Here is a 14615-nt window from a genome sequence, read left to right as displayed (position 1 = left end):
ATGGGATTTATTGTGATCTTTGGATTTTATATTTGCCTTCACATTTCAGAGTAGCACACTAGTTGTTCTTATCAACTTGATAATATAGCTTGAATTGGAGATAAATCTTACTTTCATAGTTTGTTTAGACTCCTGTTCAGATAATATTTTAAAAAGTTGTGATCAAAAACTACCCATCTTGTAGCTGATATGAGATATGAGATTTAGCATACTAGAGTTATTGGGACTATTTATTACTTTAATATACTTTTAAAAATCAACATTTATTCAGTTTTAAGCTGAAAGAAGTATAACTTTAAAAAGATTTTTGGAATGACATTAACTTATTTTTCTAGACCGGCTCGAGGCAAGCCTCAGCGGGAAGTATGTTGTGTTACTGATGCAGACAGGTGAAGTAGATATATTCAGCAGTAGTCAGTTGATTTTTGGTGGGAAACATCAGCTGTTAGTATCAGAAGCTCAGACTGACTCAGTGGCCAAGACTAGAACTAAACAGCAGCATCATGAACAGGTTGGTATAACGAGTCCTTAACCCATTTCCCTTTCTGAAAATCAATCTAGTATTTATTTATTTTTAAAGAGGTTGGCAACTTCTTTTAACCTTGCCTTTGCTCGTCCGCATAGGCTATGAATCTGTGCGTGGAACGTACCCAGCAAAGCAAGGAGTGACCCAGTACAGTACGAGGGTGAACCGTACTGATAAAAAGTAGTAGCAGTGACTAGGATCCGAACACCCACGACATCGCTGCCTTGGGCTCGAAGTCCGTGACGCTACTGACTGGGCCACCAACTCTACTATTGAGTGTTATTGAATGTATTTAGTGTATTTATGTTTTAAATGAAACTAAGTAAATGCCGTGATGGTCTCAGTGAATAATTACAGCTTACCATAATTTCATAAATAATAGTGTGATTGAAGTTGAAATAACATTTCCAGATTAACAAGTTGGTAGACCTAAGTCAGTTGCGACCCATACTGAAAGAATTTGGAGAATATCCAGAAGCCTACAGGAAATTAATCTGGAAAACTATTTTGGAACTTCCAGAAAACCAAAGTGCCTATGTAACTTTGATAAACAAGGGAATACATCCAGCATTCGCTACATTAGACAAAGTTTTCCCATTGAGTGACAGATCCCTTTCCAGCAGTGTTAAAAGGTAATTAATATTTAGTGTTACATTCTTTCCTCCAACCACATTTTCAGAATTGGTTCTTCTAATTGAAGGTGACAACTGGTGAAAAGAATCTTGGGATTTTTCTTACTAGGAGTTGTTTCAAAGTATTATAAATGTACAGAAAGTTATTAAAAGTGGGTTTAAATATTTTGTAATTCTAAATCTCGTTAAGAACAAGTACAAGCATGTCTGTAAATTAAGGTCTCCCACAAGCTTTAATTGTGACAATCTCTAAAGTCCATTGCCCTCCAAGAATATGTGTGGAGAAAACTGTTTGGGCCTAAAACATGTGTGTACTTAGTAAGGAGTGGAGGAAGTTCAGACGAGGCCTGCTACAGTTGTTCTTAAGCTATTTAAAGCAGTGACGACGTTTTTTCAAGGGGAATGCTGAGTGGATGTCCCATGAACCATAGTAACCCCTGGCAGTCTTAAACATACTGATTTGCAAGCCAACTTTCCTCAATTTGTTTTACTGTTTGGCCTTCTGTACGTCATTAAAACACATTTTGTATGTCTAATTTGTCTACACACCTTTTTTCTGTAAACATCAGTCAACAGTAAATAGATAACATCTATCTGCAGAGTGCAACCTATATTTGGCAGGAAAATTTTCCCTTCCGTCATTATATGTTACAACAAGACTTAGAGGTGGGAACCGTAGTAGCTGAAGTAAAGAATACAGCTCTGTTGTCAGATTTCATAACCACGTCTGTTTTCTGTGTCGGCCTGTTTTCATTGTAACGACGACATAAACTTGTTGGAGACCTTAAATTTACGGACAACTCTGGTATATTTCCTTGTGAGTGAGGTTATGATTTCAACTACTTTACGCTCGGTTGGCTAGTTTTATTCGCAACGTTGTTGATGTAAACAGCACAGACTTGAACCTTAGCTGTCTCTACCACTTCTCAGCTTCTTACCACTGAAAGTAGTAGTTAATATGTTAATAACATATTCATCTCCTCATTTTCCAAGATCCAACGTCTAATGGAGAGGTATTTCCAAGAAGGGAAAACTTAATTGTCAAGTTTCAAGAAGAACAGTCCGATATTTATCTTGCACTTCTTCATCACCGTAACACACCAAGAGGTAACCTAGGTTCCCCAGTTCAGCGGCTGATGAGTAAGAGGACAAAGACTCTACTGCCATCTACGACCAACCAGCAATGTTTCAAAACAGCTAGAAAAAATTAAAATACGAGAGAAGCTGTGCGGTGATATGAGGAACACAGAGCCTGTTCAGTTTAAACTCGATGAACCAGTGCTTTTCAGATTCAAACCAAAGTGTTGGCTGAGAGCAAAGATTGTTCAAGTTGGTCCTGAACCACGATTGTACAAAATCCAGACTGGTGATGAACGAGAATACCGAAGAAACTCATGGTTCCTAAGAAGAGACAAGTCATTCAGAATCTCCCATGATGTGAATATAGGTCAATCGTCCAGGTCAGAATTACAAAACAATGACTCAGCTCCTGTGACGAGGGGAAAGGATTAGAGGGAAACCAAATATTTTTTACTTGTGAAAGAGGGATGACAGTAGTAGTTAATATGTTATTAACATATGGTAATTGTTCAACATATGTTTTGTGTTATTGTTTTATATTTTGATTGAGTTTTTGTTTAAATAGAAATACACAACCTTTCATGAATTCAGTGCAACTATTTAATAATTAATCTATGACAACCACCACCTGAGAATTTATTTAGTTTTGCTCTCTAGATATCACCACTAAACTGAGATGAAAACCTACATTGTGTTACAAATGGCCAGTGCTGATACTAATTTATCGGTTGGGGTTTATCTTGTTCTAGGCCTCTAGGTGCTTATTACAGATCAAACAATAAAACCTAATTTCTCTGGTTGCAGACTTCTGTCATGCCTGGCCTACTGGTCGCCAATATTTCTACAAGTCAAGCATCTGCCTATATTTGTTCTGCCTTTTGTAAAACTCATCAGACATGATCAGTTTGCTTGTTTTGAGACCGTTGCTTCGGTAATAGGTAATGTATTCTGTTATTCACTATACATAATACCATAGACAAAAAGAATTAAATATAGACATGCTGCAGTTACCATAGATCTGGCGCACACCGTTGGGAGCGCCATGTAGTTATGGTGCTCCTAGTGGTGTGCGCCAGAACCTATGGTAACCATGGTATCTGCAGCACGGCTGACAGTCTATATTTAATTATTTTTGTCCATAATAATACTTTTTTATTGCAGAAATAAAGAAAAAGTTACTTCTAACTTTGTTAGAAATTGCTTTGTTTGGATGCGAAAACTTTACTTTTTAATACAAAAGTCAAAAGGTTGAGGTATTAAAGAAATACATTTTATGCTAATGAGCACAGTCACAAAAACAATACAAATACAATAACAGTTTGCCTGCAATATTTTTAAATAGTTTTAAAATTGTTTTTTTTTAATTTTTTTATTTTGAATCAAAAGTGTAGTCTAGTTTTATCTTACACAATATTCACCTTAAACTCTTGACCCTGCGATTTAGTTAAACATATCCAAATTGGTATTAAGAAAAGGGCCACTAATATTCAGACTTTCTTTGCATGCAATATTTTTACATTTTCCAATCTGCATAATTTACCAAGTCTTAATATTTTGTTTGAAATAGTAAACTGGTGCCAAGGGTGGTTCCAGTTTGTGCCATACCCCCCACTCCATCTGCTGGACACTGTGAAGGCTCTATTGGCATCAGCTGACAACCAACTGATGGCTCACTTCAACAGGTGCCATGTAACAGCTGACCTGTACGTCTGGTCATTGTTGGAGACTGCGTTTTATGAGGCAAGTGTTATTGGAATGTTAGCCATGAAATAATTAAATGCTATGCAGTGTTTTAGTAAATGAAGTAAACACATAAGGTATATAGCTTAGCTGGTTAGCTGAGTGGTTATAGTTAGCTCTCCTGACAGTAACATATCCTAAGAAATTAAAATACTCTTTCATGGTTTGAAACTAGACTTAGGTGTCCTTGTATTGGAATATACAACAACATATATTTTTGCTTGTTTAGTCATATGTACATATTTTTATTTAAGTTATTAAGCGCTATTGTTTTTTCAAAATATTGAAAGTGTTTTTGATTTTGTTTTGTTTGACGATTGATGTATGATCATGATTTTGACTTTGTCGATGATCTAATGTATTATTATGACAAATAAAGATTTTTATTATTATTATTTATTATTGTATTGTATGAGGGACGGACTTAGTGTCCCAGCACGTCAATCGAAGCTTATTGTGCGTGTCCCACTTGTCACAAACTAGGCAAGCCTATACCTGTGTCCATGTGTCCATGGCTTTAGCCCATGTTAGTGTCTGGTTCATCATGTGGCTGCTTTAGACCAAACAAGGCTCTTCTCCTAGCCCCAAGTCTGTGGCAATCCTGAATTATATGCTTTGAAGTTTCATCAAACTGGTTCCAAAGTCGAATGTCATTGATGATTCCCACATTGTGAAGGTGTTTTCTAAAATGACCATGCCCAGTGATAAAGAGCAAGTAACTTTACCTACCTTCTGCCCAACTTTAGCGAGTGATGAGGACGCTTGGTTAAAAAAAAAAACTGAGATTAGCTTCAGTGGCCTGCCCTAGACAAGCCTTCCCTCTACAGGTTTAGAGCACGATAACCTGCCTTGAGAGTTGCGATAACCTGCCTTGCACGACAACCGACTTCTAGAGTTGCTCACTCCTGAAGGCACCAGTTGCTTGAAGCGTACAAAGCCTTTGCGAACTTTATAATTTGGCTATGAGAGTTACCTGGTTCATTTTTTTCAATCGAGAGAAACCATAGGTCATTCGAGGCCTTACCACAGCCTCATCTAGTGCTATGTGGGGTTTGATTAGTGGTCTCTGCAAATCTCCTGGACATCATGAGCGCCTGTTTGGCCTTGTGTAGTACATTGTTCAGGTAGATTTTCGTCTCAGCTTGGAGTCAAGTCCTAAATATTTGACTGTATTCGACACTCCCAGCTGAGTAGGTAGTGCCAATTTTCAACATCTAAAGAGAAGTTAAGCTCTTTTTCCTGGTGAATGAGACCGTCTTGGAGGGATTTATGTTGAGTTCTTTTCTGAGACACCATTCTTTGACATGTTGTAGGTTGACATTCATTACATCAGCTACAATGTTGGTGAATTTTCCTCATGTAGACTTAGCAATATGAGTAGCCCTGGACAATGATGCCCTTGATGATGAGTTCACATAGAAGACTGTCCACCACAATGTTCCACAGTAAGGGTGAGATTCACCGATTAAAATTAATAGGAAAAAGACCAAAATATATGGGAAAGACAATTTTTAATAAATTGCAACCTTTAATTGCAAGATTTAATTAACAAAACTTCTTTTAAACCAGCCTTGCCTCATTTTTTGTAAACAAAATGTATTACAGTGTTGATGAACTTTTGAGTGATGCCTTGTTGATTGCCCATTTTACTTTGGGGAGAGTGACAACCCTCCAGGGTATGTTCCAGCTTTCATGACCAGTTCTCAGCCAAGAACTTCTATCGCTTTAACCATACACGCCTGTGTAGTCACTCTCAAATATACAGCCTGGTATCAAGGAGAATTTGGAGATTTCCACAAACCCCGGTAGGGTATTGCCCTTCTGATAGCTTAAGAGATCCCAAGAGGCCAATAGGTTTGGACGCCAGAACCTGCTGAAGGCAGGCTGCAGCGCTGAGTCTGTTTACCTCCTGTGTAAACTGTCTCCATGAGTTCTGTTTGGCTTGTTTAATTGCCAGGCAGTATTATGTGAGGCTCCCAAAATGGCTCCAACGGCTTCCTAATGCTTGCCCTCATGCAACTCAAATCCGCAGTCCACCATCTTGTGTTGGAACTGTGTTTTCTCTGTTCCAGGGGATAGTTGTCATCGATGCAAGTGATCATATCTAATCAAATTGGTTGCGATTTGGTCAATGACTGCAAAGCAGCTGACCCTTCCACACACAGATCCCAGCTGTAACTGCAGCTCAGAGTTGTTCTGTGACCAGTTCTACTGGGATTTCGGAAGGAGGGAGTGGCATTCTCACTAAGCATATTAGAGCAGATGAATCTGTGGTCAGATAACGAGACCTACTGACTTACAAACCAGTCTATGACTATGGATATGTTCTGAACCCACAATAATGGAAATGACCTCCCGTCTGGTTTTATTTAAAAAACCTCGCTGGTTATGTTAGAACAGGTTGTTTGTGATAAGATATTGGAGAAAAGACTCACCTTTTGTATTAGTGTCAGTGTTTTTTTTTGTTTTTGTTTTTTTTTTTTTTTTTGCTTGTATCTACGCCAGTGGCATTTTTGTTATGAAGTCAAACACTTTTAAGGGAAAGCGGTCCAAACCCATTAAAGTTTTGTGGATGTGCCGGGGATTGAACCCGTTCCTCCCGCACCGAAGTCCGAGACGCTAACCACTAGGCTAGCAACACACCCCCTAGGTTAGTGTTACCCTATCCGTTGGCATGTTGTGCGTTGGCGTCACAACCTAGGAGAAGTTGTTGACCACCAGTGCTGTAATCATTGGGCTTTTCAATAGTAATGGCTAAAGAAACAAATTAATGATCTTGGCAAGGAAAATGCTATAAAGGTGATATCACTCCATTGAACATTTATCCTTCATTCTTATTTGGGTTCAAATATGCTCAGTCGTGCCCCCTTCTAATTTGGTAATTTATACAAAATTAAAGAGAGTTAATTGCATGGGCGGGAAGAGTCTAATCTTTGAAAGGTAACAATTTCTGAGGCTGCTAAATTAATTTTGTTTTTGTAGGTTTTAGGTTGGAAAGAGTGGCAACAGTTATGGGATCATGTGCTTTCAAATCATCCAGCTCTCTTACTCTTCTTTGTTGTGGCTTTCAACATTACTTGCCGATCATCCCTTATGAACCTACACGACATTGAAGACTTTGAGGTTAGCCTTGATATAGTGTGGGTTAGATCAATTTGATAAGCCAAGTAAATCATTGTCAGTGATGAGATTAGTATGGCATAGGTGGTAGGTAAGTAAAATTGCAAATGATTAATAAGAAATCGTTCAGTTTTTATTCTTGTACTTGATTTCACCATTGCAATAATTTTTTAGATTTTGATAGGGTTTTTTTGTTTGTGGCTGTATCTAATTACAGAAATAACCATGCATGTTTATTTTAGCGAATTTCCCATATAGAGAATAAGCTATTACCGTAGGTCTCATGGTAAGACCTAGACCCGGGACCGATTTACTTTTTTGTTTTGAGGTCCCCAGAGGCCAAAAACACCATCCGTTCAGATTCATATATATATTTAGTATTTTTTGAGAAGATAATAATTAACCCCCCCCCCCCCCCCTTGTAGTTTTGTGTATTAGCAGGCTTACCTGAATGGGATAGAATCTAAACTGGCACAGGAAACACAAAACTTGACACTATATAAACAAAACATTAGAATATTTTACTGTCACGGACAGCATTTTCAACTAAGGAAGAGAGTGTTTTCTACATGTTTAAAATGGTGGCCAGTGAGTTGTTGAGTCAGTGTTGCCAATAGTATGAATTCAAAAAATACAGTTTCAGTTTATCTTTACACTATACAGGGTGGCTGAAAAGTAACTTAAACCCCCCCCCCCCTTAACTTTTCAACCATTTGAGATATTTGAAATCTGTTTGCGGCAACCTTCTTAGATGGGTCGCCGGAATTTTATCCCCCTGGAATTTTGCCCCCTGGGCAAAGCTGACGGCACTATGACGTAGTAACCTGAGTGGCCAAAAGTTTGTTCGCGGCCGGAATTTTACCTCCGCGGATTTGGAAGTCTAATGAAAATAGTCAGAGCGTGATTAATTAGATTAGCGATAAAAACCGGAATTTTACCCCCTGTCCATATAACTAGCGTTTAGACAACTGAAGATGTACGGGCCGGATTTTTACCCCCGGAATTTTACCCCCGGATTTTTACCCCCCCGGAATTTCACCCCCGGATTTTTACCCCCCGGAATTTTACCCCCTAGCCGATTTTAGAAATTGAACAATTGATTTTCTTATTTCTGTTTTTAATTAATTGTAAACATTTCATTATTTAGTAGCCTATCTTTATTTATTTATTTTGTGATCTCAACTAAGTAAACAGAATTCACTGTTTTATTTTGATCATATTAACAACAGTTGGCTTCAAAGATCGAATCCTGATACACAAATCTCAAAATTAAAATTAAAAACCTGTTCGATTAGTTTATGTGTAAAATAAATTAAGATAGGCTACTTAATAATAAAATGTTTACTATTAAATTAAAACTGAATGGAGATAAGTAATCATTCTCACTAATTTATATATCTGGCCAGGGGGTAAAATTCCGGGGGTAAAAATCCGGGGGGTAAAATTCTTAGGGGTAAAAATCCGGGCCGTAAATCCTAGATGTTTATAATTTGATGTGTTCTGATTAAATTCACAACCATGAAATTATATCTTTAATTCCGCGTTTAATCCATCAAGCTGATGTCGCGAAACTCAAAAGTTCGTGGCCAGAATTTTACCCCCTGGTTTGTGACGTCACGTTTGCCCAGGGGGTAAAATTCCAGGGGGATAAAAATCCGCTACCCCTCTTAGATATGAGGGGCTACAATAATTATGGTCAATTTTGAAAATTTCGCCCTTAGGCATAGCAGGGGTAGGGGGTAGCTCAAAGTTTTCAAACGACAAGTATAGTTGAGTTTGGTATCGTTTTACAGGTCTTGACGAAACATAACAACTGACATAAAGAAAACCAAAATCGACCCACTAATAACAAAATGGCGCCCTAAACGTTTCAAATCCAAATAACCATGAAAATGGCTGAAAATACTTGCACCCCCTTTAACTTTTTAACTATTTTAGATACTTGAAATCGGCCCAACTTGTTTGGATATGTAGGCCTACAATAATTATGGTCAATTTCAAAAATTTTGCCATTAAGGGTAGCGGGGTAGGGGGTAGCTCAAAGTTTTTAAATAGGGGTATTTACTGTTCTACAGATTTGTTTTTGTATTGCAGCACTTTTACCACACAGAAGTGATGATTAATATGAATCAGCTGATCTCCAAATGTTATCAGCTGTGGACTGACACTAGAGCTGATAAACATCCTAAACACCAATTGACATCCTACAAGCCTCTGCTCAGTGGAAATATGTACCAGATATTTACTGATTACCCAAAACACCTCTTAGACAACCAGGTAAGTTTATTGACTATTGAAACCGAGGTAGAAATGTTCCTAGTGATGTGTCAAAGCCAAGTCTCAAATCTGTAATTTATATTATTTTCAGAAAAAAATTGGAACTTGAAATTCAAAACCCATAGGTAATACAGTGGACTCTCGTTGAAAATCAAAATCAAGGATAATGCTAACCTAACCAACTAACCGTAGAGTAAGCTTTGAACGTATAGTAAGCTTCAAAAAGTTTAGGTAGTAATAAAACATTTTAAACACAGTTTAGATTCATTTTTACTTGGTTTTACATGCCAATTTACAAAACAAATAATATATTGGCCAAGTTAAAACAAAAATTTAACCACAAACAAAATATATTTAATCAACTAAATGGCTGTAATCGGTGATTCACCAGTGGTCAGCGAAGTAAACAACAGCAACTCAACTCCATAGCCTGCCCGCAAGATGATAGGCCTTCACATGCTAAACATCTTGCTACCATAACGTACATTTAACTTGCATAACAATTTTTTTTTTTTTTTTTGCTATCTTGGTCGATCAGAATCATGGTTACTCCACTTGCAGATAGTTGAAGTATCAAATTTTTAATATTTTGAAAAATGTGTACAGGATTTCCTCATCAACCATTGTCCTCACATTACACATTTTCATCCACTATTTATTTTTGTTTTGCTTTGTGAGATCTACAGTATATCATCATAGTACCTGTGTATTTTGATGAACCGTGGAATCAATACTTTTTACACAAGTTTTTGTTTTTTCAAAGTCAAATTGTAGTTGATCCAACATCTTTACCCTTCCTTATTTATCTTGACAACTGGTGTTACTTTATGTATAACTATGTTTGTTTAAAATAAAGAAATGTTAAATTATTAGTTTTGGCTGGTAACATAATTTAAGCCCTGTTTTGGTTCTTTGTACCATATTTTAATTTCAAGGCCTATGTACTGTGTAATTTTTCAACTTTGTTTAGTAATACCTGGTTTTTGTATGATTTTAATCTGGCTGATTGGACAAATTTTGTTTGCTTATTGTACCAATTACTATCCCAACTAAAGTCATACGTTTACATGGGTAATGAAATCAACAAAAACTTTTCCAATAAAGTTTCCCTATTCAAAATTTTTTTTTCATTTCTCATTAGTTTTGTCCTTATATAATAATCAAGCGAATAAAGCAAATGAACTCGTGCATTTTTTCTATAACAATAATCTCACAAGTAACAAATCTGGAAACACAGCTAATATCATGCTCATTTCTCACCATTAATGACATAATGGTACCTTGATCTGGGGGAACTCTCCTCATTCAAAATATTTAAAATTACAAAAAAAGTAATACAAATATTTGGCAAAGTTCCTCGTAGAACCCTTAGTTAAACTCCCAAACACCCTTGGTTAAACTGTTCAAAATTTTCAAGTTCTAATTTTTTACAATCACTATATTTTGGAAATAGCATTCTGGATTCATAAAATCCTGTCCAATTTCAGGGATACCCAAACTTAACATAATTACTGTACAAAAAATTTAAATATCAAACCTGTAGCTCACAGTTTACAAAATAATCACAATACATTAGTCATAGTCAAAAAATCTTAAATAAATTAGCAACAAGTTTAAGTACTCCAGAAAATCCTTTAACGTTTAGACGTTCCCTAAAATGGCAGATCATTTGGAGAACTGCTGGAATTAGGTATGAATAAAACTACCTGCTCCATGTAGCTCAATTTCTGTCCTGTTTTATATTTCTGGGAGTTTCAGTTATTTGTGTAAAAACAGATGTATTTGTTGTATCTAGCTATAAGTCTTAGATTTAACAATGGACAGTATGTCCTGTTAATGATGTACTGACAAAAAATAAATAAATATGCGAACCATCAAGCTATTTTGTTCTTTATTATAAGTTATTGCTATTTATTGTGTGGAACTTGACTTGATAAACCTGTTTTTCATGAAAACCTGCAGTGTTTGTAATATTTTGGGCTTGATGAAGAATGACAACAGGATGAGTTTTGACAGGCATGCTGAAACTCCTAATAATGCTCATAAGTTAGTTGTCCCTCTTGGTATACTTTTAACCAATGGTAGCTAAGGCTCACGTTTCAGCCATGGTCGGCATTTCATATCATCGTCTAAGGAGCTGAGGCTTGTGTACTCTTCAAGATACAATAATCTTTCTTCTGTTTTGTAGCTGGAAAAGCTTAGTTCTTTCTACGACGAGCAGGAGTTCTTGAAGGGCCAAGAGAATAACATTAACAATCAGAAAGTGGGTCTTGACGCTGAGCAAAAGCAGTTGAATGAGGCTTCAGTTAAGGAAAATAGATTGAAAGGTAATCTTTCCTGTAAGGCAATTACCAACAAACTTTACTTCAATTTTATGGTTAGATGCCCTTACCTCAAAGGACAAAGAATAATTTTAACATTTATTTGTACTTTATTCTTTTTTATTCATAATTTATACCTCACGAAATAACAGTCATAATTTCCGATGACTTAAAAGTGTCAACTCAAAGATAATGTAACCAATCACTCCACTCCAGTTATCGAAACTGAAAACGAACTCACTCTGAAAACGAACGATCTTGTGTGTATCATGTATTTACTATAAACAGCTGTTTTAGTATGCAATTAATACAAATCATTTGTCTGTTTAAGTAAAAAAAATCGTTTCTTCATAAGGAATACATTGGGATGTTGATGGCCTATGATGGCAAAGCCCGAGGACTTTTATTACAGGAATTGGTGAAAGGGGGCGTCTAAATAAAAATACTCAATTTTGACACATCGTTTGTAAAAATCTGTCCATTATTAACGGATGAGTAGTGTTTTGTAGAAATCACCTTCACGTATTATCATAGACTAAGAAACACAAGTAGACTCTTCATCCCATTGTAAATTTTAAAGCTTGTTTTTCGTGTCTAGTTCATGTACGTCCATACTGATCGCTGAGGTAGACGAAATTTTGTTTCTATTATTTTAAGGTTATTTTCATGATTTGTGCTTTACTGTTTGGTTATATAACTAGGAGACCAGTTATTGTTTATGATTATATCGTTTTATTTGGTTAAATGAGGTTTTAAATGACTGAAATAACAAGGAACAAATTGTAAACAAAACACGACGTCTACAGTTGGACGAACAGAACTAACAATAAAATTGGCTTCAGCTGTTCCATAAGGATGACAAATCTACTAAGGGAGTATGTTTTATATATGATATTATATAAGGGTAATAATGTAATTTCAGCGAATTTCTCTATAGGGAAGTAGCTATTACCGTAGGTCTCATGGTAAGACTTGAGCCCGGGACCGATTTACTTTTTCATTTTAATGTCACCAGAGGCTGAAAACACTATTCATTCAAATTTGTATGTATATACTGTATATATATATATATTAGATACATATATACAAACATATATAAATATACATATGTGTGTGTGTCCGTGAATGCGTTAACTTGAGTAATTTATGTTTGGTTTTGATGAAATTTGGTTTGAAGGTGTAAGGCAAGATAAACTTAGAAATAAGATAATTAGATTAGATAATTAGTTCATGAACCAGCATGATTGGACGATGGGAACAAGGTTTTACGAGGGCTTTTATGTTAGATTATAATTGGTTTATGGTTAATAATTGGTTTTTCTCATTTTTGACCATCAAAACAAAATTTCCCAATTTTGCTCTAGACCATTTTAAAGAGCTGAAAAATACAAATAATTTAGTACATTGAAGTGTTTTTGTGCGGTTATTGGTTGCGGAGAGAATTCAAAAAATTGTAAATTTCAAATTGCCATGTTATTCTTATGGAGAATATTGTAAAAAAGTGTTGTAGTTTGCTTGTTTATGGATGTATTTTGATCAAACTTGGTACTGCAAACCTAGGTACTCGTTGAACCTAGTAGTTTAAATAGATTTAATTGTATATCAATTCAGGCAAATGGAAATTTACTTAGTCTGCAGGTTTGCTGCAACAGGGATATTGTTACAATAGATTAGTAACCTTTCATTTATTTTTATTTTTAATAAATCAATAATAAAATAACTGTTTTAATGTTTTTGGTTTAGTGAATAGAACACTTTTTTCAGAGCTTGAGCAAATCTACAGACATGCTTTGAAAAGAGAAGAAAACCTCCTAGAAGAACAAAGGTAGGTAAGGTTCTAAACTTACTTTTGTTGATATAAAATGTATTTTCTGTTTGTTAATTGAGTTGGCATCCGTTGTCAATTCAATACTTTAAACCAACTATCACATAAGACCAATAAATGGAGTATACCTATCCAAAAAAACATTCTAACAACTGAATCATCCTGTAATCCAGCTACTAGAAGGTCACGAATTGTGGATATTTATAGGGATGCACTGTGGATGCGATGCTCCCTGGTGTGGATTAACGTCCGCACTAGTGAGTACTACGACTATCTGCAGTACTATCCCGATAACTAGACCAATTTGTAAATTACAAGGAAAAAATGTGGTTCGGATTCCACTGTAGGTCCCTTAGTTGCCATTAGCTGTATGGGCTATTAATTAACAGCTGTGTCTAAGGAACATGTCGGCCTTAGTCACTAACAAGACTACAAGATCGCGCCACTCATCCTTCACTCATATTTGGGTTAAAATACGCACATAGTGGCGTCCCCATCTTAAATAATTGATAATTGATAATTGAAGCATGGCGGCCATCTTGCAATAGGATAGACACGCTAAATGTTGTTGATAATGGTGCAAGAACTTAATGGTGCAAGAACTTAATGCTCCGCTTCTAAATAACTTCACATCTAGCCTTCATAGAGTAAAGATGAATGGATGAAACTTAATGAACATAATGAAAGTATTATAGTCAACTCAAATAGAACTGGCGGTTCAATAATACCAGCTGGGGGGCTATAGCTGGACTATTGATCCGTCAGTTCTATTTGCTTTGATTATAGCGAAGTCTAGGACACTTTTAGCTCTGGTTAAAAGGTTAAAAACTAAAAAGTAATGTTTTCTATTTTAAATATCCAAATTCAGTAAAAGTAACTGAAATTAGCTCATATAAAAGTCAGTACTTTTATATGAGTTCTGAAATGTGACATGAAAAAGTTTCTCGGCTAGCATACTACTTTTTTAATTTTTTGATCATGTTAATTAAAAACTAGAAGATTTTGTAGCTAAAGAGAAAAATATTTAAATTCCTGTTTTTTTTTATTTTTTAGCTCATGTAGTTTGGGGTGTACGATAGGGGTTGGAATAGACC

The 14615-nt window shown here is 35.9% G+C and overlaps 1 protein-coding gene across 1 annotated transcript in view; it reads left to right on the top strand.

The window, feature by feature from the left end:
* LOC129005205 (uncharacterized) overlaps positions 1-14615 on the top strand; it is a 37597-nt gene that overhangs the window by 12351 nt on the left and 10631 nt on the right. The window contains exons 9-16 of the mRNA XM_054434037.1: positions 336-511; positions 938-1158; positions 3043-3176; positions 3806-3978; positions 6961-7101; positions 9193-9375; positions 11564-11702; positions 13461-13521. Coding sequence (XP_054290012.1) covers positions 336-511; positions 938-1158; positions 3043-3176; positions 3806-3978; positions 6961-7101; positions 9193-9375; positions 11564-11702; positions 13461-13521 — 1228 coding nt within the window. The remainder of the gene's footprint in view (positions 1-335; positions 512-937; positions 1159-3042; positions 3177-3805; positions 3979-6960; positions 7102-9192; positions 9376-11563; positions 11703-13460; positions 13522-14615) is intronic.

Source organism: Macrosteles quadrilineatus, unplaced genomic scaffold, assembly GCF_028750875.1.
Source record: "Macrosteles quadrilineatus isolate MER2022 unplaced genomic scaffold, UCM_ALF_1.0 Scaffold_17__1_contigs__length_3442018, whole genome shotgun sequence".
Lineage (NCBI taxonomy): Eukaryota > Metazoa > Arthropoda > Insecta > Hemiptera > Cicadellidae > Macrosteles > Macrosteles quadrilineatus.
The sequence above is the reverse complement of the archived record's forward strand: the minus strand, read 5'-3'. Positions and strand labels throughout refer to the sequence as shown.